We start from the raw sequence: 23,514 nt of genomic DNA, 5'->3' as shown, positions 1-23,514 counted from the left end.
TGCGCGATCACAGATTCACAGAATCCTAGATTCCGCCTCAATTCCATCCACTCTCCCCAATGTATCGCATGCGACGGAAGGCGGCGCACTTGCTCCCCGCTTTTCTCCTTTGCGCACACACGACTGAGCCACCATCGTTGGCTCAGCCATTCCCCCCCCCCCCCCCCTCCCACGCTTCCACTCGCACATACAGCATGCGGCACGCGGTCACGATGTTATCACCCTTGGACTTTATACGAAACATGAGGGCGATGGCGACGGCAGGAATGCGCCTGGAGTGTCCATATATTTGCCATCGCAATAATATAATAAGAGTATCTGGCAACTCAAGCATCCCGTGGCTCATTACTTTGCACAAAAGAAAAAGTAGCAAAATCACCATGCGACAATTCGCTGCGCCGCAACAATGTATTCTTTTTTTTCCTTCTGTGGGGCGGGGGCACCGAAATGAAAAAACGCATAGGAAAGTATGTTGGCCACAATCGAATGCCTACTTTGGGCACCTAATGTGGCTACGGAAGGAATATCGAAGAAAACATGAGACGTGTGGTCCACCGAGAACCAACCATGTGCATACTGCTCGGTATCCTACACCGGCGATACAAGACTTTCCGGAGAAGTTCTGCAAAAGCGAACGCGGTGCAATCCGTCCAGTCCCCACAGTGATGGCAGCGAGCGACCATTGTTTCTTTTTCTCGTCTGCTAGCCAGAAAGTGTCCAAAACTCTGCCAGGCGAAAATCCACTCGGCCAGAGAAAACCGAACGCGCACCAACATGTGCCGCGCGGTGGTCGGAGCCACGCGAGAAAAACGTATGCGCTCTGGCTGGCTCTGGCAGCCCGCGGGGATGGTAGCGAGAACAAAAAAATTGAAGAGGCTCAATGTGTCCTCGCGAATAAAAGTCAAAGTAGAAAAAATAAATAAGAACGTAGTTACCTTAGCTGGCTTTAGTGTTTTGACGTGGATATTTTGGAGTAGGTTAAAAAAAATGTTGATATTTTTTTATGTGACATGGCGGCACAAATTAACCACCACAATGCTTCGTCTCATTGAACCTCGCTGCTAGTGTGTTGATTTGACTTGTCTCGTGTGTTCCGATGTAAGACTTTAGAAAAGTCAATGGACCTTTGGCGTCAAATGTTTATAACAACATTAAACCTTCAAAGTTCCGCAATTGAATATCTAAAGCACAACTTTGGAAATGTCAATGCACCTTTCACATCAAAAGTTTATGAGATTTATACCCATAAATTTTCGGAATTGACATCCATGCGCTCCATAGATTCCACGGCCTCAGCGAGATGCCGCGGCAAGCCCGCTCACCATCAAAACGCCCTTGAAACTTTGTGGTCAGATGGGTCTGCTTGGTGTTATGTGACTCTCGGTGCATGGGCGTTCGAGAAGATAGACCAAGTTCACTATCTTCGCGGTTAAATGTCTTTTCGAGCATCAAAAAGACATTCTAGACAAAATCCAGAATGATTTCCGGCGCCGGGGATTGCTTTTGTCGGCGGTGCATAGACAGCACGAAAAATTTTCGGGGGGGGCTGAAGCCCCATAAGCCCCCCCCTGGCTACGCCCCTGCGACAAAACGACAGTCTTGTCATATGCTACCAAACAAGAAACTGCATCTGATGCACAGTATATGCCATGGAGGGGACTGGTGCTGCGACACTTTCATAATGCCTTTAAGTAATGTTTACTTTGCCTAGTTCACCATGGTTTCACGTTGGTCGGCTGGCCTGTCAGCCGGTTGGTATCTCACAAGGTATGTTTGCAGATATATACATTACTACTGGTCTTTAAAGAGGTCCTGAACCGCCCCTCATGCTTGGTGAAAAAACATAGTCTGCGGATAGCATATGCTGCTGTGAACATCTCAGCCAAGTTTTGCTGTCGCATGCAGCATGTCGAGCTTGCAAGTGGAGAGTGAAGTCACCTTTCTCTCGAATGCTCTCTTTTTCACAGAAGCCTAATCTTCATTTTCTTCTGGATGCTTTCTTTCGTAATAAAGTGAATTCCCATAAGCAGCTGCTATTGACCAATAGCTGATGTCAATCAAGAAGGATGTTTGGATCAGTGCATTTCTTTCTACTGTTACTGTGTATACCTATTGACGAAGTTCAATAAACAGGCAAAAGTAAGCAAAAATGTGCTTTCGAATTTCGATAATAATTACATACTTCCGGAAGAAGCCAACTATCGTCTGCTCACGTATGCTCTGCTGCGGCCACCCACATACGAATTAAACTTTGGCCACCCTGCTTATCGGTGTTGTAGCCAGCAGGTATAGCTAATTTCGACTAGTTTTCAATGCTCAACTACCCTCAAACCACGAAAAATTTAAGGTTAGACCACACACACACTTGCCAGTGCACGCTCACTCCTGGATGCTCCTGGTTAGATGCCTTGGCAGACTAAGTGATAGCGCTTGAAAAATGCACAAGTTGGATGTGGCTACTACTTGTCGGTCAAGCTGGTGAAGGGCAAAGCCAGAGGACTTCCAGATAAGAAACAATACGGGGTAGGATTCCTAATCCATAAGGACATAGCGGGCAACATTTATGAATTCTACAGCATTAAAGGGACCGACAACTGGCCAGAATTAGTTGAGATGTTGATGGAAAAGAAATGACCATGATTTATAGTGATAGAATCCAGCACACTGTTCGCAATTTCAGTAGGAATTATAATTTTAAATTGGCAAAGAAAATCTCAAAAACCAGTAAGTGGCGAGGCCTGGCGGTGAAATATTGCTACTTCAGATGCAGTCTGTTAGATACTGCATGTAAGTCGACTGTTATTAATCACAGCATAAATATTGCTTAAAATTGCAGTTAGTATATTATTAGACCCTCGCGCATTATTCTATGGTTCGGAAATAAAAATATCACACGTGGCTGCGGCAGCACGCTGAACTCCGTAGCATGTGTAAATGCATCATTTTGTTTTCGATCCGATTGGTTTCGTTTTGACTGGTAAAATATCAGAGCAGTTGAACAAGAAACCATGAAAACACGTAGCTATTATCGTAGAAATACTTTAACAATTCGGAAAACATGAATTGCAGAAATATCGACTCGACAAACATCATGCTTTGTCACAGCTACAGCCACACTTGTAATCTACCTCCCACTAATGCCGGCGTATAATTGCTATAGCGCTCACCTATCACCATTTTCAGTATACCTCCAGTGAACAACTACATCCTCACTGCAGATAAAAAAATTCTGATAAAATATGTTCGATGGTGTTTTCTGCGTTAGCACTTCATGATTAGACACTCTGACCGGTAAGCTCTCCATTGCACTAAAAAAATGGGTACCATGAAAATTGGTTCTCAGTCCCTTTAATGAGAGGGTAGCAGTAATCATAATAAAGCTAAATAGGAGGTATTTCATTTTTTTCATTTCATTTATTATACCCTTCAGGGCCAAGGGCATTACAGAGGGGGAGTGGTAAATACAAAAGAATGAAGACAAATACAGTTCAGTAATGTGGAAAGTTGGGCTAGTTGGTTATTGATCATCGTACCTTGCTGGTGAAGCAGCGCACTGACACGGACACAGTGAAGACACACAAGAAAAGACGACACTCGCTGCAAGTGTCGTCTTTTCTTGTGTGCCTTCACTGTGTCTGTGTGAGTGCGCTGCTTCACCAGCAAGGTATGAAGACAAATACAGTTGGTTACATGAGTGTTTAAATGGCACCTGTATATACAATATTAGCTAAGGCTTCACAGAACTGTTCATAATTAGTAAGACCTATAACTTCGGCGGGAAGATGGTTCCAGTCACTTGAGGTTCGCGGCAGGAATGATTGTGAAAAACTTTTAGTGTTACATGACAAAATGCCGACTTTGTACTGATGATCAATGCGGCAGGATACATAAATTGGATGGGGGATCAGGTGATCTCGTAGAGTATGATGATGGTACAACTAGTGGAAAAGGGCAATACGAGACACTTTTCTGCGAGATGCCAGCGACGGGAGGCAAAGATTAGATTTTATGTTAGTTATACTCACTGTGCGGTTGTAGTTAGCAAGAATAAAACGTACAGAGTTATTTTGAACCATTTTGAGGTCATTGATTAGGTTTTCATGAGCAGAGTCCCATACCGGAGTCGCATATTCGAGTTTGGGTCGTATTAAAGTTTTATATAACAAAAGTTTCAAATTAGTAGGTACGTTGAAAAAGTTGCGACATAGGTAGCCAAGCATGCGATTAGCATTTTTAATTATGTTCTCAGTATGAAGAGACCAGCTGAGGTTAGAAGTGATGTAAACACCAAGATATTTATATAAAGAAACTGATTCAAACGACATGTTGTCAATGTAGTATGACGATATGGTATATGTTTTCCTAGACACGCGCATGACTTTGCATTTGTTAATATTTAGCTCCATTAACCATTTATTGCACCAGTTCCCTATAGTGGTAAGGTCCGACTGAAGTAATTCAATATCGTTAGCATTGACAATTTCTCTGAAAATGACGCAATCATCAGCGAACAGATGGATATGGGAGTTGATAAGCGAGGGAAGATCATTAATGTAAATTAGGAACAATAGGGGTCCAAGGACAGAACCTTGTGGAACACCTGAACAGACCTCTGAGAATAGAATAAAGGTAGTACGAACCTGCGCTCCAACCTCCAATCATAATGATGAAGAAATAGAACAGTTTATGAAGATGTCGAATTAGCAATGAGAAAAGTGAAAACTCAGTATACTGTAGTCATGGGCAACTTCAATGCAAAAGTGGGGTAAAAGCAGGCCTGTGAACAAGCAGTTGGCAACTACGGCATAGATTCTAGGAACACTAGAGGAGAGATCTTGGTAGAATTCGTGGAAAGCGATGAGCTTCGAATAATGAACACCCTTTTCAGGAAGCATAGCAACAGGAAGTGGACCTGGAAAAGCCATAATGGAGAAACAGGAAATGAAATAGATTTCATACTCTCTGCTGATCCAGCATAGTGCAGGATGTAGAAGTGTTAGGTAGGTTAAAGTGCAGCGGTCATAGGTTAGTGAGGTCTAGGATTTCCCTCAATATCAAGAGAGAAAGAGTGAAATTAGTCAAGAAGAAGCAGGCCAATCTAGACGCAGCAAGGGTAAAAGCAAACCAATTCAGGCTGGTGCTTCCAAACAAATATGCAGCTCTAGAACAGAGAGATGAAGATGACATAGAGATAATGAGTGAAACCGTAACTAGGCTGACTTCAAAAGCAGCTAGTGAAGTGGGAGGTAAGGCACCAAGGCAAACTGTAGGTAAGCTCTCCCAAGTAACAAAGGACCTAATAAAGAAACGACAAAGCATGAAAGTGTCCAACTCAAGAAATCAGATAGAATTCAGGGAACTATCAAAACTGATCAACAAGGAGAAAGTAAAGGGTATTCGAAATTATAGCGTGAGGAAGACTGAGAAAGCAGTAAAATATGGATGCAACATGAAATTAGTGAGAAGAAAACATGGCACAGGACAAGCCAAGATTATGCACTGAACGATAAGTAGGGTAACATCACAAGCAATTTCGAAGATATAGCAAAAACAGCAGAATTCTATACTGACATGTACAGTACTTGGAGTAGCCAAGCTACCACCATTTGATGTAGCAATGAACAGGATACACAGGACACAGAGGTTCCCTCCATAAATAGCAATGAAGTTAGAATGGGCTTGCAAGACATGACACGGGGAAAAGCAGCAGGAGAAGATGGAATAACAGTATACTTAATCAAAGATGGAGGAGACATCATGCTTGAAAAGCTTGCGGCCCTTTATACAAAATGTCTCTTAGGACTTAAAGGGTTCAAGAGAACTGGAAGAATGCCAACGTTATACTAATCCACAAAAAGGGAGACGGTAAATAATCGGAAAATTATAGGCCCATTAGCTTACTTTAGTATTAAATAAAATATTCACCAAGATAATTTCTGATAGAATAAGGGCAACACTTGACTTCAGTCAACTAAGAGAACAGGCTGGCTTCAGGAAGGGGTGCTCTACAATGGATCACATCTATGCCATCAATCAGGTAATCAAGAAATATGCTGAGCACAATCAACCTCTCTATATGGCTTACATAGATAATGAAAAGGAATTTGATTAGTAGAGATACCAGCAGTCATAGAGATATTGCGGAATCAAGGAGTACAGGTAGCTTACATGAATATCTTCGGAAATATCTACAAAGACTGGACAGCTACCTTGGTTCTCCACAAGAAAAGTAGAAATATACTTGTGAAGAAAGTGCTCAGGCAAAGAGACGTGATCTCTCCAATGCTATTCACTGCATGCTTAGAAAAAGTATTCACACTATTTAACTGGGATGGCTTAGGAGTGAGGATCAACAACAAATATCTCAGCAACCTTCGGTTTGCAGATGAGATTGTCCTGCTCAGCAACACTGGGGACGAATTACAACAAATGATTGAGGACCTTAACAGAGAGAGTGTAAAAGTGGGGTTGAAGGTTAATTGCAGAAGACAAAGATAATGTACAATACAAGCAAACAGGAGTCCAAGATCGCCAGTCAGCTTCTAGACTCCATGAAGGAGTATGTTTATCTAGGTCAATTACTCACAGAGGACCTTGATCATGAGAAGGAAATTTACACAATAATAAAAATGGGTTGGAGTGCATATGGCAGGCATTGCCAGATCCTGACTGGGGGCTTACCACTTTCACTGAAAAGAAAGGTGTACAATCAATGCATTCTACCAGAGCTAACATATGGGGCAGAAACTTGGAGGGTGACGCAGAAACTCGAGAACAAGTTGAAGACTGCGCAAAGAGCGATAGAACGAAAAATGCTAGGCATAACACTAAGTGACAGGAAGAGAGCAGAGTTGATCAGAGAGCAAACAGGAATAGCCAATACTCTAAATGACATTAAGAGGAAGAAATGGAGTTGGGCAGGCTATGTAATGTGTAGGATGGATAACTGGTGGACTATTAGAGTTACAGAATGGGTGCCAAGAGAAGGGAAGTGCAGTCGACAAATGGCAGAAAACTAGGTGGCGTGATGAAATTAGGAAATTCGCAGGCACAAGCTAGAATCAGTTGGTACAGGACAGGAGTAATTGGAGATCGCAGGGAGAGGCCTTCGTCCTGCAGTGGACATAAAATAGGCTGCTGCTGCTGATGATGACTACCCGTCAATCAAGCTGGCGAAGGACAAAGCCGGTCTGCACCACGTAGCATGGTCACCAGTAGCATATGAGGGTGTGCATGCACTCAAGCCCTGTTGTGCACAAAGCAAACACTGTGCATACACACTGCAGTTGCATGTAGCTGCGGTCTTCTACGTAGCATAGATACTGCGGCTGCCACGGTGTGCCACCATGGGCCCACTAGCTAAGTGCACTGCGGCTCGCTGAGGACAACCGCGTTTGCTTTACATGTGGCGCATCGTAGGCACCAAAACCAGAAGTAGTGGCATCTACATTAACATCCAAAAGCAAATTTCATCTGCACACCACGGTGATGTTTAGAAGGCGGAACATTGTGGGTACGCCCCGCTCCGCCGTAGTCTTTACAGTGCAAGGCATTGAAGAAGGAACTGGAGCACAGTGAAGAGCATATTTGATTGCCAATAACTCCGCTTCTGCTGAACACAGTGACATACTTTTTACGGCAAAGTATTTCTGAAATAGCCTATTTTAACTTCAAATGCTTTTCTCCTCTTCTATAAGAAGTGGTTCAGGGCCTCTTTATTAACCACAATATATTGATCTACAAAGCAGCGCGAGTGGGCACACTTCTGTTCTGTGTAACCAAGCAATATATCATGATGTAAACCCTGTACATATCTCTAAAGCACACAGACTTCTTAATGGAATAGCATACGACATTAAACGCTTTATCTGACTTTCTTAATTTGGGCTATCTCATTTTTATAGGGGTCCTAAAATACTTTTTATCGAAGTCGAGAAATGCATTTGTATTTGGCATTTAAAGAAGACTATTTCAGGAATACTTTGCCGCAAAAAGTACTTCAACACGTTCAGCAGAAGCGAAGTTATTAGCAATCAAAGATCACCTGTGCTCCCCTTCGCGGTGCTCCCAATTATTCTTCAATGCCTTGCACTACCAAGGCTACAGTTGAGCGGGGTGGTGCCCACAACACTCCGCCTACTCAAAGTCACTGTGGCGGGCAGTTCAAATTTCATTTTGTATGCTCACATAGAACCCACTACTACTTATTTTGGTGCCTATGACGCACCAAACTCATACGCTATCTCTCAGCTCAAGGTTGAGTTCATGGTGTCTCATCCCTTTGATGTGCTACAATGTACTAGATAGCGACACACAGCTATTCTCGCACCAAGTGACATGATTGGCACATCCAACTTATCCTTTCGCACATAAGGACTTATCGAAAGGACTTATCGAAAGGACTTATCCTTTTGCACACAAGTGCGAAAGGATAAGTCCTTTCGCACTTATCTTTACAACAGTCGCACAATTTCTGAGGATTGACTAAACTTCCTTCACGTTTGCTTGTGTGAGTACATCAGCAGCGCGCATATCGGCTAAGTGATGGATGCCACACTCCGGACTCGCATTGAAAGGATTCCCAATGTAACAAGCTTCGACCATGATGGCGACACGCAAGAGTGTGCAACTTGGGACCAATCACCAAGCGCCAACATCACATCACACACAGATACCAATCAGAACATGCTGTTGTCCTCAGCGAGCCATAGCAAGCTTAGCAAGCACGCTTGTCGCAGCACCACGCAGTGGCCAACAAGCAACTACATGCAACTGCAGCTACATGAAACTGTAGTAGTTAACTATGTGCATGACAGGGCTGGAGTGTGCATTTGCGCTCATGTGCTCCAGTCTGGACGTGCTATCTGGTGTGGACCAACTTTGTCCTGCACCAGACTGACCAAAGGATAGTAGCCACATCCAAATGGCGCATTTTGTGCAATAGCTCAATAGGAAGTGAAGTCTGCCAAAGCAGCTTCCTTCTACTTTTCTTCAATGCCAGCCAGATGCAGCCGATCTGACCGTTCACCACCCTCTAATATCGTCCTTTCCTACTCTCCCCCGTTGGCTAGCGTTCGCACCTGCTTTACGGTCGTGGGGGAGAGTACCATCTAGGTGGCGCCTCATGACGGAAGTCGGAGGAAGCCTGACAGACGCAGGGACGGAGCGTCTACTGCTTTTCCATCAGAAAAGCAGCGGTGCACACTCAGACGCACACGTGACGCAAGCAGCCGTACCATCTGGGTAGCGTCGCATCACGGCAACTCACTGAACTAAGGTGCACCAATGGCTCCCATTGGGGAGCGAGCGATTGCATTGGCATTGAAAAAATGGAGGAGGTGATGGCCAAGGCATCTAGCCAGGAGCTGCCAGGAGTGAGCACGTGCTGGAAAGTGTGTGTCTGGTCTGACTTAAGTTTTGCAATGTTCAAGGCTAGTTGACTGTTCAAAACTAATAGAAATTAGCGAGACCCGGCAGCTATGACACTGATAAGCAATGTGGCCAAAATTTCATTCCTACGCGGGTGGGCGCGGCTAAGCGTTAGCAGATGATAGTCAGGGATAGTACGACAGTCGTACTTCTGGAAGTACGTAATTCCTATTGAAATTCGAAACGTAGATTTTTGCTTACTTCAGCCTGCTTATTAAACTGCATCAATAAATATACACAGTAATAGTAGGAGGAAGCAGACTTACCCAAGCATGCTTCTTTATTGATGTCTGTTATCGGCCAATGGCAGCTGTGTATGAGAACCTGCTATATGATGAAATATGGCAGCCCGAAAATAGCGAGGAGAAGGCTTCTGTTGAAAAGGGAATGTTTGAGAAAAAGGCGACTTTGTGCTCCACTTGCGAGCTCCTCATGCTGCGCACAACGGCAAAATTTGGCTGACATGTTCACAGCAGCGATTGCTATCTGCGGGCTGTGTTTTTTCACCAAGCCCGAGGTGTGGTTCAGGATCCCTTTAGAAATTGTGTGTGTGCCATCAGATGCTCCGGCTTGCAGTAGTGAACAGAAAGACATGCTGGTATTTTACATTTGGGTCCTGTGAGCTAAATTGTACATAAGGGTGGTGCTGCGTTATGCCCGATTGCTAGCCTAAGGCAATAGTTTTGAACAGGCACTGCCCTCTTATGTTATTCACACTGCATAGCTCACCCACTGTGCCCACAACTTGTATATTCCACACATGTATCACAAAAAAACTGTACACTATATCAACCAGTATGTCAATATGTGTGTGTGCTGGTGAGGGAAATTTTAAGGATAGGTGAGCAGGTTAGCTGAGCAAAAGGCTTAGCATGCTACTACAGGTTTAATATATAAGAAGTGATCAAAGAATGAGAGAAAAGAAGAAATGCACACACATCCACTCACACAAAAAATTGGAAAGGGGCTGCAGTGAGCATGACGTAATGAACAAAGTGGAAAGTGGAACTTTAGGGCACCGTCAATAAACAAAATGCTAGCCATGTATGTGGTGTAGCCAGAGGGACAAAGATCAATCACACTTTGTTTATTGATGGTGCCCTACAGCTCCACTTTCAACTTTATTTCAAGGTGCTCATAGCTGCCCCTTTCCGAGTTTTTGTGCAAGTGGATGCATGTGCATTTTCTTCTTTTTTCTCGTTTTTCGATCTCTTGTTATATATTAGGCCTGTAGTAGCATGTCAAGCCTTTTGCTTGGCTAACTTCTCCATATATCATTAAAATTTCTGTCACCATCATGCACGTGCTTTGACATACTGGTTGATATATAGATTCATGGAATATGCAGGTTGTGTACACGGTGGGTGGGCTATGTGGTGTGAATAACGTAAGATGACAGTGTGTATTCAAGGGGAAATTGCCCTAGGCTGGCGGTCTGGCATAATACAGCACCAACCTTCTGAGCAGTTCAGTTCACAGGACCCAAATGCTAAATGTCATATCTTTTTGTTCACTATTGTAGCATAGAATTCTGAGAAACAAAGTAGTCCTAGTGAACACACCTATGTTCTGCAATTTCAAACAAAAAGCTACTGAATAAAACCTGTATTATAATGTTGGCTCACAGGTATCTTTAAAGCACACAAACCTCTTTATCAAACAGCACATGATTTCCAATGGCTTCTTTGATTTTCATATGTTTCTTATATTTGGCTTCCCCCATTCTTAGGTCAATGGGTATGTGCCACTGTGACACAATGGGCATTGAAGCCTTAAATGCATTTACATATGTCTCACACTTCTCTCTGTTACACTTCTCCTCACCCCCCATTCTTCCCTAAAGAAACATAAAACATCGCCTTCATCCTCATAACCTTTCTGCAGAGACGTCTCATAATGTACATCTCCATCAACTGCTGTTTGCATTTTGGCACAGCTTGCAAACAGAGTAGTGCATAAGCTAAACCATTAGCATGACAGTAATGATGTAACTTATGCAGTGCAAAGCAAACATTGCACTGGATTAAAATAAAGACTATTGTATGCATCAAACTAATTAATACCATAGCATTTAATTAGCCACTTCACAAATGTTCCACTTGATGTAGATTCCCACATGTGCATTGTATCTGCACAATTTTCATCACCTGTCTCTTCACTTAGAATTTAATTGAAAGGTTTCAATAAAGCTTCACTTAGCATTGCTTCCAACAAGTGCTTCAGAACTACTGCAATTCTTAGAATTTATGAAGCCTCACAGATACAAATACAGCATAAGTATACTTTAAATTGAAATGGAACTAATAAAATAGCATTAAAAAAACATGACGCTATCAACCAATCACACAGGTGTTATTGGCTCATAGCTCACAGCAGTTCATACGAGTGCCAACGGAGTCACCAAAAGTTTCCTCTCTTGCTGCATTAAAAAAAAAAAAAATTAGGAGCTCTAGACGACAGCAGAATGGTGCATTAATTTTATTATCTTTTATTTCAAGGTACCTTACAGGCCCCAAGGGGACCACTGAGTAAGGGGGGCGTCAAATAAATGACAACAGAAAACCAATACATGAGAGCTAAAAATGTTTACAATGATAATGTGCTTGAAAACAGTGTTACAAATAAAAACACTAAAGCAATACAAAGAGTTGTCAGGAAAGGAATGAAAAGTACAGCTCACGGTAACATAAAAAGTGACGTATCACTCACACAATATAACGCACATAGCGCAAGCACATGAAACAAACAAAATTGAAACAACTGAAAAAAAAAGGATGGCAAACAATAAGAATGCCCAGAGAAGGAGACAACTCAAACCAGCATACAGAATGGCGTAGTGAAAAAAAATAAGACAGAGAGAGACATGTCACATATGTGACACGTATTATATGACATGACATATGTACAGATTAATATATATGTTATGGTGAAAGCTGCGAGTTCAGTAGTTGTCTGAAATGTATCATTGCTAACTTGCACGACAGTGCTGTTAGGAAGTGGATTCCAAAACTGAATTGCCCGTGATAGAGCCGAGAAGTTAAATGCGTTAGTGTTCCCATAAATGCGAGCGAAGCTTAAATCATCATAAATTCATCGTGATGTGCAAGACGCACATTCCAGTGGCAAGTTTGATGGCTTCATTTGGTGAACGTATCTATGGAGCAAGGACAGGAGTGCTATGTCGCATTGGCTACTTAGTGATTGAAGGGAAAGATCGAGTTTTATTTGAGTAATGCTGGACTGGTAGTTGTAATTGCGGGAAATGAATCGACCAGCTTGGTTTTGGATGGCTTCTAACATGGATTAAGTATTCATGGTAGGGAGACCATATAGGGGACGCAAACTCAAGCTGGAGGCATACAAATGATAGGAATGCTAATTTACGGATGTTAGATGGGCAGTTACCCAAGTTGTGACGAATATACCCAAGAGATTTGGAAGCACTTGCGTATATGGTTGCGATGCGAAAGGCCCAGGAAAGGCTCAGTGGAAGATTAACGCCTAGATATACATAGATTTATATACTGATGCCTGAGATACTAGATTTGTATTTATATAATAGGAAAAGCTTTGATTTGAAGTTTTTCACGTGAATGTCATTACTTTACATTTAGATGAGTTAAGTTTCATTTGCCAGTCTTCACACCATTTGGTAACGAGACGAAGGTCCTCTTGAAGAATGAGATGATCATAAAGGCTGCAAATCACTCTCTGTAACCTTTATTTGTAAACCCACCCCTTATGTAATACCCCCTAACCGGGGTCTTTGAGGTAATAAAGTGAAGTGAAGTGATTTGGTCGATATAATATACAATTGGCAAGAAAAACAAAACACATAGTATATATATGTAGGGTACTTCATTTCCAGGCTTTATGTTTTTTAAATTCGGGGAGTAAAATACGGGTGTTATCTTTTTAAAGAAAACTGGGGGAGAAATTGTAGTTTTTGTTGTCTGGCAGCCCCAAAGTTCAGGATTTTCATTGTAACTATGATAAATTATTAACACAAGCAATGATCTCATTTTGGACACAATTGTTACATTTAAACAAGTGAAATCACTCACAGGAACCTTTAATGACAAAGAGAGCTGCTCAAAAGTTATGTCACCAACTTATCTATACAAATTCTCACTGGCAGGCATTACCTACACATAGCAAAAAAAAAAAAGCATACAAACAAAAATGGCAAACAGAAAGGTTTATGGTGATCCCTTGTTTACTTTGTTCACTGCACTTTTTTTAACAAAGGAAAAAAAGCACAAATAGTACTGAAAACAGGCAGGGGCATGCTTCACAAGAGGTGTGATGCTTTTTCTTGTGTTAAACGCCCTGTCAAGGTGTTTATCAGGGTACGCAAGGAGAGAGAGGTCGAACTCGGTGCGGTAGCCAAAAACCCTGCAAGCAGTTCGAACCGGCCCCATGCGTAAAGTGCTGGTGATGCGCCTGACTGACCAGCACTTCTTCCTTACATTTCATATGCTGGAGATGCGCCGGGCTAACCGGCATTTCTTCTTCGTTACATTTGTCCCCTGGAGAAATAGGCGCCATCCTGGCAATCTAAGCATAAGGTAGCATAGAGGGATCGTAGAAGGGCTTGAGCCAATCTACGTGAACAGTTTCGCTATCGCGACGGCGCTGATCAGAAGACGGCGACACAGGTTCGACGACATAGTTCACGGGGGAAGTTTGTGCAATAACACGGTAAGGTCCACGATATCGAGGGAGCAGCTTAGAAGAAAGGCCGGGGGCTAAAGGTGGAACTCACAGCCAAACCAGTGAATCGGAAGGGAAGCTTGGGGGGTCAGAGCCACCACGACGAAGCTTCTGGTGTGTCTGATCTGCGGTGGTAAGAAAGCGGGCGAGTTGTCTACATTCTTCGGCATGTTGCGCAGTTTGAGAGACAGGAACACATTCCGATGAGTCAGGCTGGTAGGATAGAATGGTATCGATGGTGCAGGAAGGTTCGCGGCCGTACAGTAAGAAAAACGGAGAAAAACCAGTGGTGGCTTGAGTGGCAGTATTATAGGCGGATGTGATGAACGGAAGCACAGCGTCCCAGTTGGAATAATCAGACGCAACGTACATGGCGAGCATGTCGCCAAGAGTACGATTGAAACGCTCCATCAACCCATTCGTTTGCGGATGGTATGGGCTAGTGGTCCTGTGGATGATGTGACACTCCTTCAGAAGCAACGTCACGACTTCAGATAGAAAAGCGCGGCCTCGATCACTAAGAAATTCCCGAGGGGCTCCGTGACGAAGAACAAAATACCGGAGTATGAATGATCCAACGTCTTGGGCAGTGGCACATGGAAATGCAGCGGTTTCTGCATAGTGTGTGAGATCATCCACTGCAACGATAATCCAGTGGTTGCCAGCCCCGGTACAAGAAAATGAACCATAAAGGTTGATTCTGACGCGATCAAAAGGACAGGATGAACAAGGAAGCAGCTGCAAAGGTGCGGCAGTGGAAGTAGCGACCGACTTTCAGCGCTGGCAGTCGAGGCAGCAGCGGACGTACTTGTGAATCAACTTGTACATGCCAGGCCAGTAATACCGGAGCCCAAGGCGGGTGTAGGTCTTTAACATGCCACCGTGTCCACATTGGGGATCCGTGTGAAACAATGCGCATAAATCAGCCCTAAGATGACACAATATTACGAGGAACCATTTCCAACCCTCGGGGAGATGGTTGCGACGGTAGAGGAGTTGGTGGCGAACAGCAAAGTGATGCATCTGCCGCCGTAGCGTCCTAGACGCTGTAACAGTGGCAGGATCAGCGAGAAACTGCAAAAGCGAAGAAATCCACAGGTATTTGCTCTGCTCACAGCGCATTTCATCGATGGCAAATGCAGACAGGACAAAGTTGAGTGGGCAAAGACTGTGCACGTCAGGTGAAATGGGCGAGCGGGAGAGAGTGTCGGCATCGGTATGCTCGCGTCCAGAGCGGTACATGACCCGGATGTCGTACTCTTGTAAACGGAGCGCCCAGCGTGCGAGGCGGCCAGAGGGGTCTTTCAATGAGGAGAGCCAGCACAGCGTATAGTGGTCCGTTACTACATAAAATTGGCGGCCGTATAAGTAAGGCCGAAATTTCGTAAGGGCCCAAAGTATGGCTAAACACTCATTTTCTGTAACAGAGTAATTTAGCTCCGACTTTGTCAGCGTGCGGCAAGCATAAGCAACGAAGTATTCCTCAAGACCACGTTTGCGTTGGGCAAGAACCGCCCCAAGGCCGACTCCACTAGCATCTGTATGGACCTCAGTTGGGGCAGCGGGGTCAAAATGTCACAATATAGGAGGAGAGGTGAGCAGATGGCAAAGGGTCGTGAAGGCGTCATCGCATGCTTTTGACCAGGCAGATAGGGCGTTGTCTCCAGCCAGCAGTTGATTCAGAGGGGCGATGATCATAGCGAAGTTTTTCACAAAGCGGCGAAAATAGGAGCAGAGGCTGACGAAACTACATAGTGTCTTCAGGTTGGTGGGTTTGGGGAACTCCACAACTGCACGGAGTTTTGCAGGATCCGGAAGCACGCCTTCTTTGGATAAGACGTGGCCTAAGATGGTAAGCTTACGGGAAGCAAAGAAGCTCCGGTTATTTCGAGGCCTTTGGCAAATTGAAGGGGACGCAGTTCTCGCCTCAGGAACACTTAGATTCCCTGAGGTAGAGGGCTTGGCCGGAATCTCATCGGTGAGATGGAGCGGTGGCGTGGGGATGGGGAACGACGAGCATGGTTGAGAACAGGGGTTTCATCCGGCGGCACAGGAGATTGTAGTTGTCGAGGGGCGTAAGTGCTCATGGGTTGGCCATTATCATACCTATGCTGCATACGGCGTCAACAAAAGCGGGCTACGTGTCTCGGAATACCACAATAGTAACATATTGGGCGGTTGTCCGCGGTGCGCCAAGGATTTTGTTGACGTGGTAGCTGTGGTGCAGGCGGTGAGAAGGGAATCGGGGGCAGTCGCTCAACAGCTTAGAGAGGTGGACATGAAGCGAAGGGCGGCCTTGCAGCGATGTTAGCGTGCGTCAGGGGCGCCGCGACGGTAGGCGATTGAATAACAGCTGGCAGGCATTCGGCGACTTGCTCCTTCATGACGCTCTGTAACCCCGGTGTCAGTGGAGAGTATGGTTGTGCGTTAATACAGGACACCAGGGAAAGCTGCCGAGCAACTTCTTCTCGTACAAATTCTTTTATCTGGTGCATTAGACGCGACTCGTCAACATCTAGCGTCAGACCTGAGACAGCGGCGAATTCTGAGGACGGATTTCGTGTGACTACTCGCTGCCTTCGAAGTTCGTCGTAACTCTGACACAGCACAATGACGACAGACACTGTGGTCAGGTTTCGGGCGACCAACATTTGAAAAGCATTGTCCTCAATTAACTTGAGGGTATGCTTGATCTTGTCGGCTTCTGGCATCGTTGCGTCGACTCTGTTGCACAGATTAACGACTTCTTCGATGTAGCTGGTGAAACTCTCACCTGGTTGCTGGGCGCGTACACGCAGGTGTTGTTCGGCGTGAAGTTTGCGGACAGTAGGACGACCAAACACTTCTGTGAAGTTGGTCTTGAACGCCGACCATGTCGGGATGTCGGATTCGTGGTTACAATACCACAAATGTGCAATGTTGCTCAAGTAGAAAATTACGTTGTTGAGCTTTGCCGTATCGTCCCAGTGGTTGTGCGCACTGACTCTTGTCGTACGAGGCGAGCCAGTCCTCGACGTCCTGATCACCGGTACCTGCAAAAAATAGCAGGATCCCGCTGACGCTGCACGCCAGGACAGATGACAGTTGGTGCGGTGACTGCAGCTTGTTGAGCTGGATCGTCAGGCATGGTTCGAGAAGGCCGGGCAGGATCGTCTGGCATGGGCCAAAATGGTTGAAGGGTTCGGAAGCATAACTGCGAGTCGGCCTAGTTGGAACAGATTCATATTAAAACTTTTTGTGCGCAAACAAACAGGGACGAAGAATAGGGGCAACACAAGGACAACACAACACAACACAACACAACACAAGGTTCGGCTTCGAAGTTCCAGCGTTGATGGAGTCGTACCCCGCACCTCCACAAAATGTCAAAGTGTTTATTGACAGGGTACGCGAGGAGAGAGAGGTCAAACTCGGTGCGGTGGCCAAAAAACCCTGCAAGCAGTCCGAACCGGCCCCGTGCGTAAAGCGCTGGTGATGCGCCTGACTGACCAGCACTTCTTCCTTACGTTTCATACGCTGGAGATGCACCGGGCTAACCGGCGCTTCTTCTTTGTTACAGCCCTTCTTGACGTCCATTATTGTAATCATTTTAAGCACTCTTGTGTCCAACCTAGACCTGTCGGGTCTTTTGTCTCTGTCTGTTGTCATCTTGTTCTCTGCTTCGTGCTATACACCCTTGCAACAATATTAATGGAATACCAAAGCTAATCTGCCATGCTTCTATGAGTGTGCCTTAGTTAAGAAAACATCCTTTCAACGCCACAGCTACCACTTGCACAGTAATGTCAGCATTGCATTCACTTCCTAGTGCACTACCACCGTTTACATGTCTGCGACGTGTGGAAGATGCGATGCGGTATGCCACTGTCGTATTTATGTAAAATGTGACTAATAAAAGGGCAACAAGCTTTCATTCACTAAAGGCTGGCAGGCGCTGAACATACTACATATCCCTGTTTTTGCTTGAATGTTAGTAAGAATGAAGCATATATAGTATTCATATTTGATTAATATTAATAATATTATGATATATCTTGACCACTTCCTCGCACAAGGCAGGCAGTGTTCACTGATACTGTAACACCTGCATTTATTCTTACCCTTTTACAGAATAAAACTTCAGGGAGAAAGAGGACTTGACCTGATTTTCATAAATTTTGTTTGGGGTTGAAAAATTGGCAATTCTTGGATTTTGCCCTAAAACAAAGGACCCCACCTATATGATATGGTCTACAACAGAGGCCCAGTATTGTTAACCCTTTATGGACTAGTGTTGCCTGCAGTAAACATACCAGAAAGTGTTTGTTTTCTTGCCGAGTTTTGGTATTGAGTATGAAGCTTCTGGCTAAGTATCTTCGGCCAACAGTGAATGAATGGCAGCAAGCATCATTTGTTGGTTTAGAGCAGCAACACAAGATGAGGAAGATGAAGTTCAGCAGGCGATTCCCTTTCTTTTAAATGTGCATTCAGAGGAGGCAGAACAAGGCAAGATCTCCGGCTGCAGTGGTATCACACATGTGATGTAAAGCAAATGAAATGTACACCTATGGTTTGCATATGACGAGAGCTGTCTGTACAAATTCCAAGCAAAGCCATAGGTGGCTCAGGGTGAAGCCCACTTCCAGTTTTCTGCATGTTTTCCCCTCACTGCTGAAAAAGCTTCCACAATATATTTTTTTTGCATTTACTGATTATGCTTATTCTTGATGTGTTTTGCATATTTAGATAGAAAATAATTTTTTAAATATTTATATGTGTCATCCTTAAACGGTTAAATGCACTCTTAAAAGCTCTTTAGATAGGAAGAAGTCAAAGAAATGCATCAGCTGGGTGCAAATCACAACTGTTTATCTGACCCCCTTGTCACTATGTCACTGCTGATCGTAGCAAATATTCTAGAGAAAAATTCACAAATAAATCCCCAGCGCAAAAAGTATGACATGGTGCCACCATGGGGGAAAAGTGATGCTGAGGATGTTCTGGTGTTATTGTTTCGGCCTAAGACATTAAGACCATAAATGCCAAGGAGCTGCAAAAAAATATTGCTGCAAGCTTATAAGGAAGTTATGAGAAAAAAATATCAACACAAAGCATTAAGAGTATCCTCCTGTTCTACTACCAAATACTTACTCATTCTTCAGAAGGAGATGGTAAAAAATGCAACCTTCTTGGGTAACCAAAAGTTGGCCTCATATCTCATTTTCACTCAACCACTAACATCGTAGTTTGTCATTTTTTGCTCAAGTGAAGTGACCAACATGTGAAAATTGCCTTCAAACAAAAGGGTTTTTTTCTTTTCTTTGAAATTCAATGATTCCTGAATGCAAAAAAATTCCTATCCAGCAACAGGAATTTGCATGGTCTTCGGTTCTGAAGTAGCTGCGAGTGACACAGTTACTACAAACGGTTTCATCTTTACGATTTCATCCCGTCCTGAAATTTTGACATATTTCATGGACACTAATTTCGCGAGATGGCCAAGAGGAGTGCTATGGGAAACTGATCCCATGAATTGTTTACGAGGCCAATTTTTCATTAACTGTAAACTATTCATAAAAACTGCAAAAGTTAAGTTATTTACAGTAATTTACATCATGCCACAATACGCCACTTAAAGAAGGACCGGTAGGAAATAAATTGAAATGTGCACTACAAAAATGTTTTCATACAAAACAGAAGAATTACCTCAAACCAGGATGAATATGGAGGGAAAATCTGAGGAGCTTCTTGCGATGCATGTCTAGCCAAAAGAAAGGCACTGACTAAGTTTTCAGTGTCAAGGCATTCAAAAGCCCCTTTCAGCAGTGTTTCAATAAGACCTGCACAAAGGAATGCAATTACAACACACTTTATAAAAACAGTCCATGTCATATCTTCAGTATTAAACCTGCATGCAAATTCATCTATGAGCAATATAACCATTTAAGGGGAGAGCTGGGCCTCCAACCAAAAATTTGTAAAAATCGTTATTCTTTGAAGTCTGGTGCAGAAAACTTCTCAATATATTTAATGTTGTGTGCTTATTTCAACAACAAGGTCCATTTTTGTTCATCTCCTTTCATTCAAATTTTACATAAGCTTCCTTTATTAAACTTTTTACAAAGATTTACGAAATCACTTTCTCAGATTTCACTAAACAGGGCATCAATGCCTTCTGTATGATTCAAGGAATGCTGCAAGATCAATCTTATTGCTCTGCCTGCCCTAGAACAAGGGTTGCAAGACTTTGAAGTTTAAACTCAAGAGAGTGTTCTGGAAGCTCAACTTTGAAGTCTCGCAATGCTTGTTCTAGGGTAGGCAGAGCGATAAGATTGATTTTAAAGCACTCCTTGAATCATACAGAAGCCATTGATACTCTGTTTAGCAAACTCTGAGGAATTTATATTTTGCAAACCTTTGCAGAAAATGACTAAAGGAAACTTGCATGAAATTAGAACTAAGGAAGCTAAACAAAAATGGATCTCATATTTGAAACAATTGCATTTACATATATGTACAAGTTTTCAGCAGCATACCTCAAAGAATAAAGATTTTTTTTTATTTTTGCTCTAAGGCTCAACTTCCCCCTTAAAAAGGGAACTGCATATTCACTGCAGATGCTGCCTTATAAGAAAGACCTCCCCCCACTTTCCAGTACACATACATACATGCATGCACACACATTATGAATAAAGCAACTTCAAAGCGGCATGGGCACAAACAGCGCTCAATAATGTAATTCTCCAAATACAAAGTGCTGCAACAAAGTCCATCAGATACACAAACATGCAAGCTTACCAATAAGAAGTTTGCAATCTTCGTATGTGGTGACATACACGGAGAGGGCAGTGAGCAACATATACCAGTTCACCTCTTTGCTATTAAGAGCCTTGCACAGCTGAGTGGTCACCTGTTCTACATTGAGCACCTGCATACTCTGCCAAAGACCAAGCAGTATCATGGATGAATGGAGATCATGGAAGTTGAACAAGATACACTTTCTTGTTGCAGTTCCCGAAAGTTCACGTCTTTTATGTGTTTTCGAAGCCTGTCCTATGCAGGTTTTTACTATCCCACAATGTAATGCCTGCACCACCCAGCATCAGCTCAGCCAATACACGTGAGGGAATCTTAAATAAATAAATAAATAAATAAATAAATAAATAAATAAATAATGCTTGGAGACTGCTACAAGACCATGTCACGACTATGTTTCAGTGACAATAGATCCAATGCCTGTTAAACACAATTGGTATCAACCAGTACCACACAATCATATTCAGTGACTACTGATCTCCATGGCCACTGATGTACCCAGGGATTGCCAATGCCCACTGAAACCTCAAGAGCGATTAAGAGCAGCCCGGCACTTGTTAAACAATGAAAACAAATAGTATGCAAAAACTACGAAATAATTAGTGCAATTTTGTTCTATTATAAAGAAAAAGGTTTATTCAAGCGCAAGTTTACAGATAAAATTTTTGTAGTCTAGATCAGACACAAGCTTTGTAGACTACCAGATGTAACAAAAGTATTTCATATTGTTACACGAGAAGACGCAGACGCAACGCTATATACAAGTATATATACAGATTCATACACTGCACTTGGCCAAAAGGCAACAGCCCGCAGTAGCTGCAAATCGTCGTCTTTACACCACTGGCCTCTTCGTCCATGGACATCGAGAATACTGGTCTGTAGCACTATCCCCAGCAGAAAAAGTGCTCTCCCGGAGAAACTAAGGGCAGGGCTCGGAAGCAGTGTAGTAGGCCTTGAGCCTATTGACATGTACAACATCACTGGATACTAGAGTAGAAGGCAAGGTAGAACTGACCGGAGCAATTTCAAAGGTCACTGGCGTCACCTGGTGTAGCATGCGGTAGGGGCCCATGTACCAGGAAAGGAGGTTCTCTGAAAGTCCCACATGACAAGAGGGTGACCGCAGGAGCACGAGCACACCAGGCAAAAACTGTATGTCACGATGGCGGGCGTTGTAGTTTACAAGGCTGTCAGTCGAGTACGTGCAAACTGGTGTGCATGGTCAGTCAAGACGATGGCATTGCACACATACTCGCTTCTTGAGGTCGCAGCAGGAGGAAGTGAAGTATCAAGGAGCAAGGTTGGTTCGCGACCATACATAAATAAAATGGAGAAATTCCCGCAGTGTTGTGGCGAGAAGAGTTGTAGGCAAATGTGACGTAAGGAAGGGCAATGTCCCAGTCATGATGGTCCTTCGAAATGTACATGGACAGAATTTCTGTGAGGATACGGTTCAACTGCTTCGTCAGTCCATTGGTTTGAGGATGGTATGAGGTGGTCAGCTTGTGTTGAGTAGAGCAGGAACATACAATGTCTGCGATAACTTTCAACAAAAAGTTACGAACACGGTCAGTAAGCAGCTGTTGCAGGGCGCCATGAAGCAAGATGATGTCGTGCAAGAGAAAGTCTGCGATGTCAGTGGCACAAGTGGTTGGGAGAGCCCGTGTGACAGCTTATCGGGTGGCATGATCAGTTGCAACGGCTACCCATTTGTTGCCAGAGGATGGCGTGGGATAAGGGCTGATGAGATCTAATCCAACATGGAAGAACGGTTGCACAGGTACGGTGATCGGCTGGAGATGACCGGCAGGCAACACCTGAGGCCTTTTCCGTCACTGGCAGGAATCACAGGCAGCAACATAGCGTTGGACGGAGTGAGCGAGACCAGGCCAATAGAAGTGGCAGCGAATGCGGTCATATGTGCGAGATACCCCATGGTGTCCTGCCGTGGGTGCGTCATGGAGCTCGAAGAGCACAGTATGTCATAGATGTTTGGGCATGACAAGATGATCAGATCCATCAGGGAGGAAGTTCCTTTGGCACAGAATGCCATCCTGGAGGACGTATCAGCAAATGGAGGCGTCGGTTGGTGAAGAGTGCAGACGCTCGATGAGTGCTCGTAGCAATGGGTCCTGGTACTGCTCATCGGCGTTGTTAGCGAAGGTGGACACAGAGAAAATGCCGTTGGCAGTGCTACTGTTGGCAGCGTCAGGCTGGCCAACCGGGTAGCAGGACAGGCAGTCAGCGTCCTTGTGGAGATGGCCAGATTTGTAGATGACAGAATGCGAATATTCTTGTGAGCGTAACGCCCAGCGACCTAGCCGTTCTGTAGGATCTTTCAGCAAGCACAACCAGCAAAGCGCATGATGGTCTGTGACAACGAAAAGGGTCGGCCATATAAGTATAGGCGGAACTTCGCAACCGCCCACACTAGGGCCAGGCACTCATGCTCAGTGATGGAATAGTTGTGCTCGGAGGTTGGGAGGAGCCTGCTGGCATAAGCGATAACATGGTCGTTGCCGCACTGACATTGTGCTAGTACTGTGCTGATTCTGTCGCCGCTGGCATCGGTAC

At 44.1% G+C, this 23,514-nt stretch overlaps 1 protein-coding gene across 4 annotated transcripts in view; it reads right to left on the bottom strand.

The window, feature by feature from the left end:
• LOC126543290 (uncharacterized) overlaps positions 1–23,514 on the bottom strand; it is a 98,840-nt gene that overhangs the window by 54,837 nt on the left and 20,489 nt on the right. For 3 of the 4 annotated variants that reach the window (XM_055061827.2, XM_055061826.2, XM_055061829.2), the window contains 2 exons: positions 20,920–21,058; positions 19,828–19,961 (listed from right to left, as the gene is read on the bottom strand). The exons of the other annotated variant lie outside the window; for it this stretch is intronic. In XM_055061827.2, coding sequence (XP_054917802.1) covers positions 19,828–19,961; positions 20,920–21,058 — 273 coding nt within the window. The remainder of the gene's footprint in view (positions 1–19,827; positions 19,962–20,919; positions 21,059–23,514) is intronic. 4 annotated transcript variants of the gene reach the window in all.

This window comes from Dermacentor andersoni, chromosome 1, assembly GCF_023375885.2.
Source record: "Dermacentor andersoni chromosome 1, qqDerAnde1_hic_scaffold, whole genome shotgun sequence".
Taxonomy (NCBI): domain Eukaryota; kingdom Metazoa; phylum Arthropoda; class Arachnida; order Ixodida; family Ixodidae; genus Dermacentor; species Dermacentor andersoni.
This window is presented reverse-complemented; position numbering and strand designations above follow the sequence as displayed.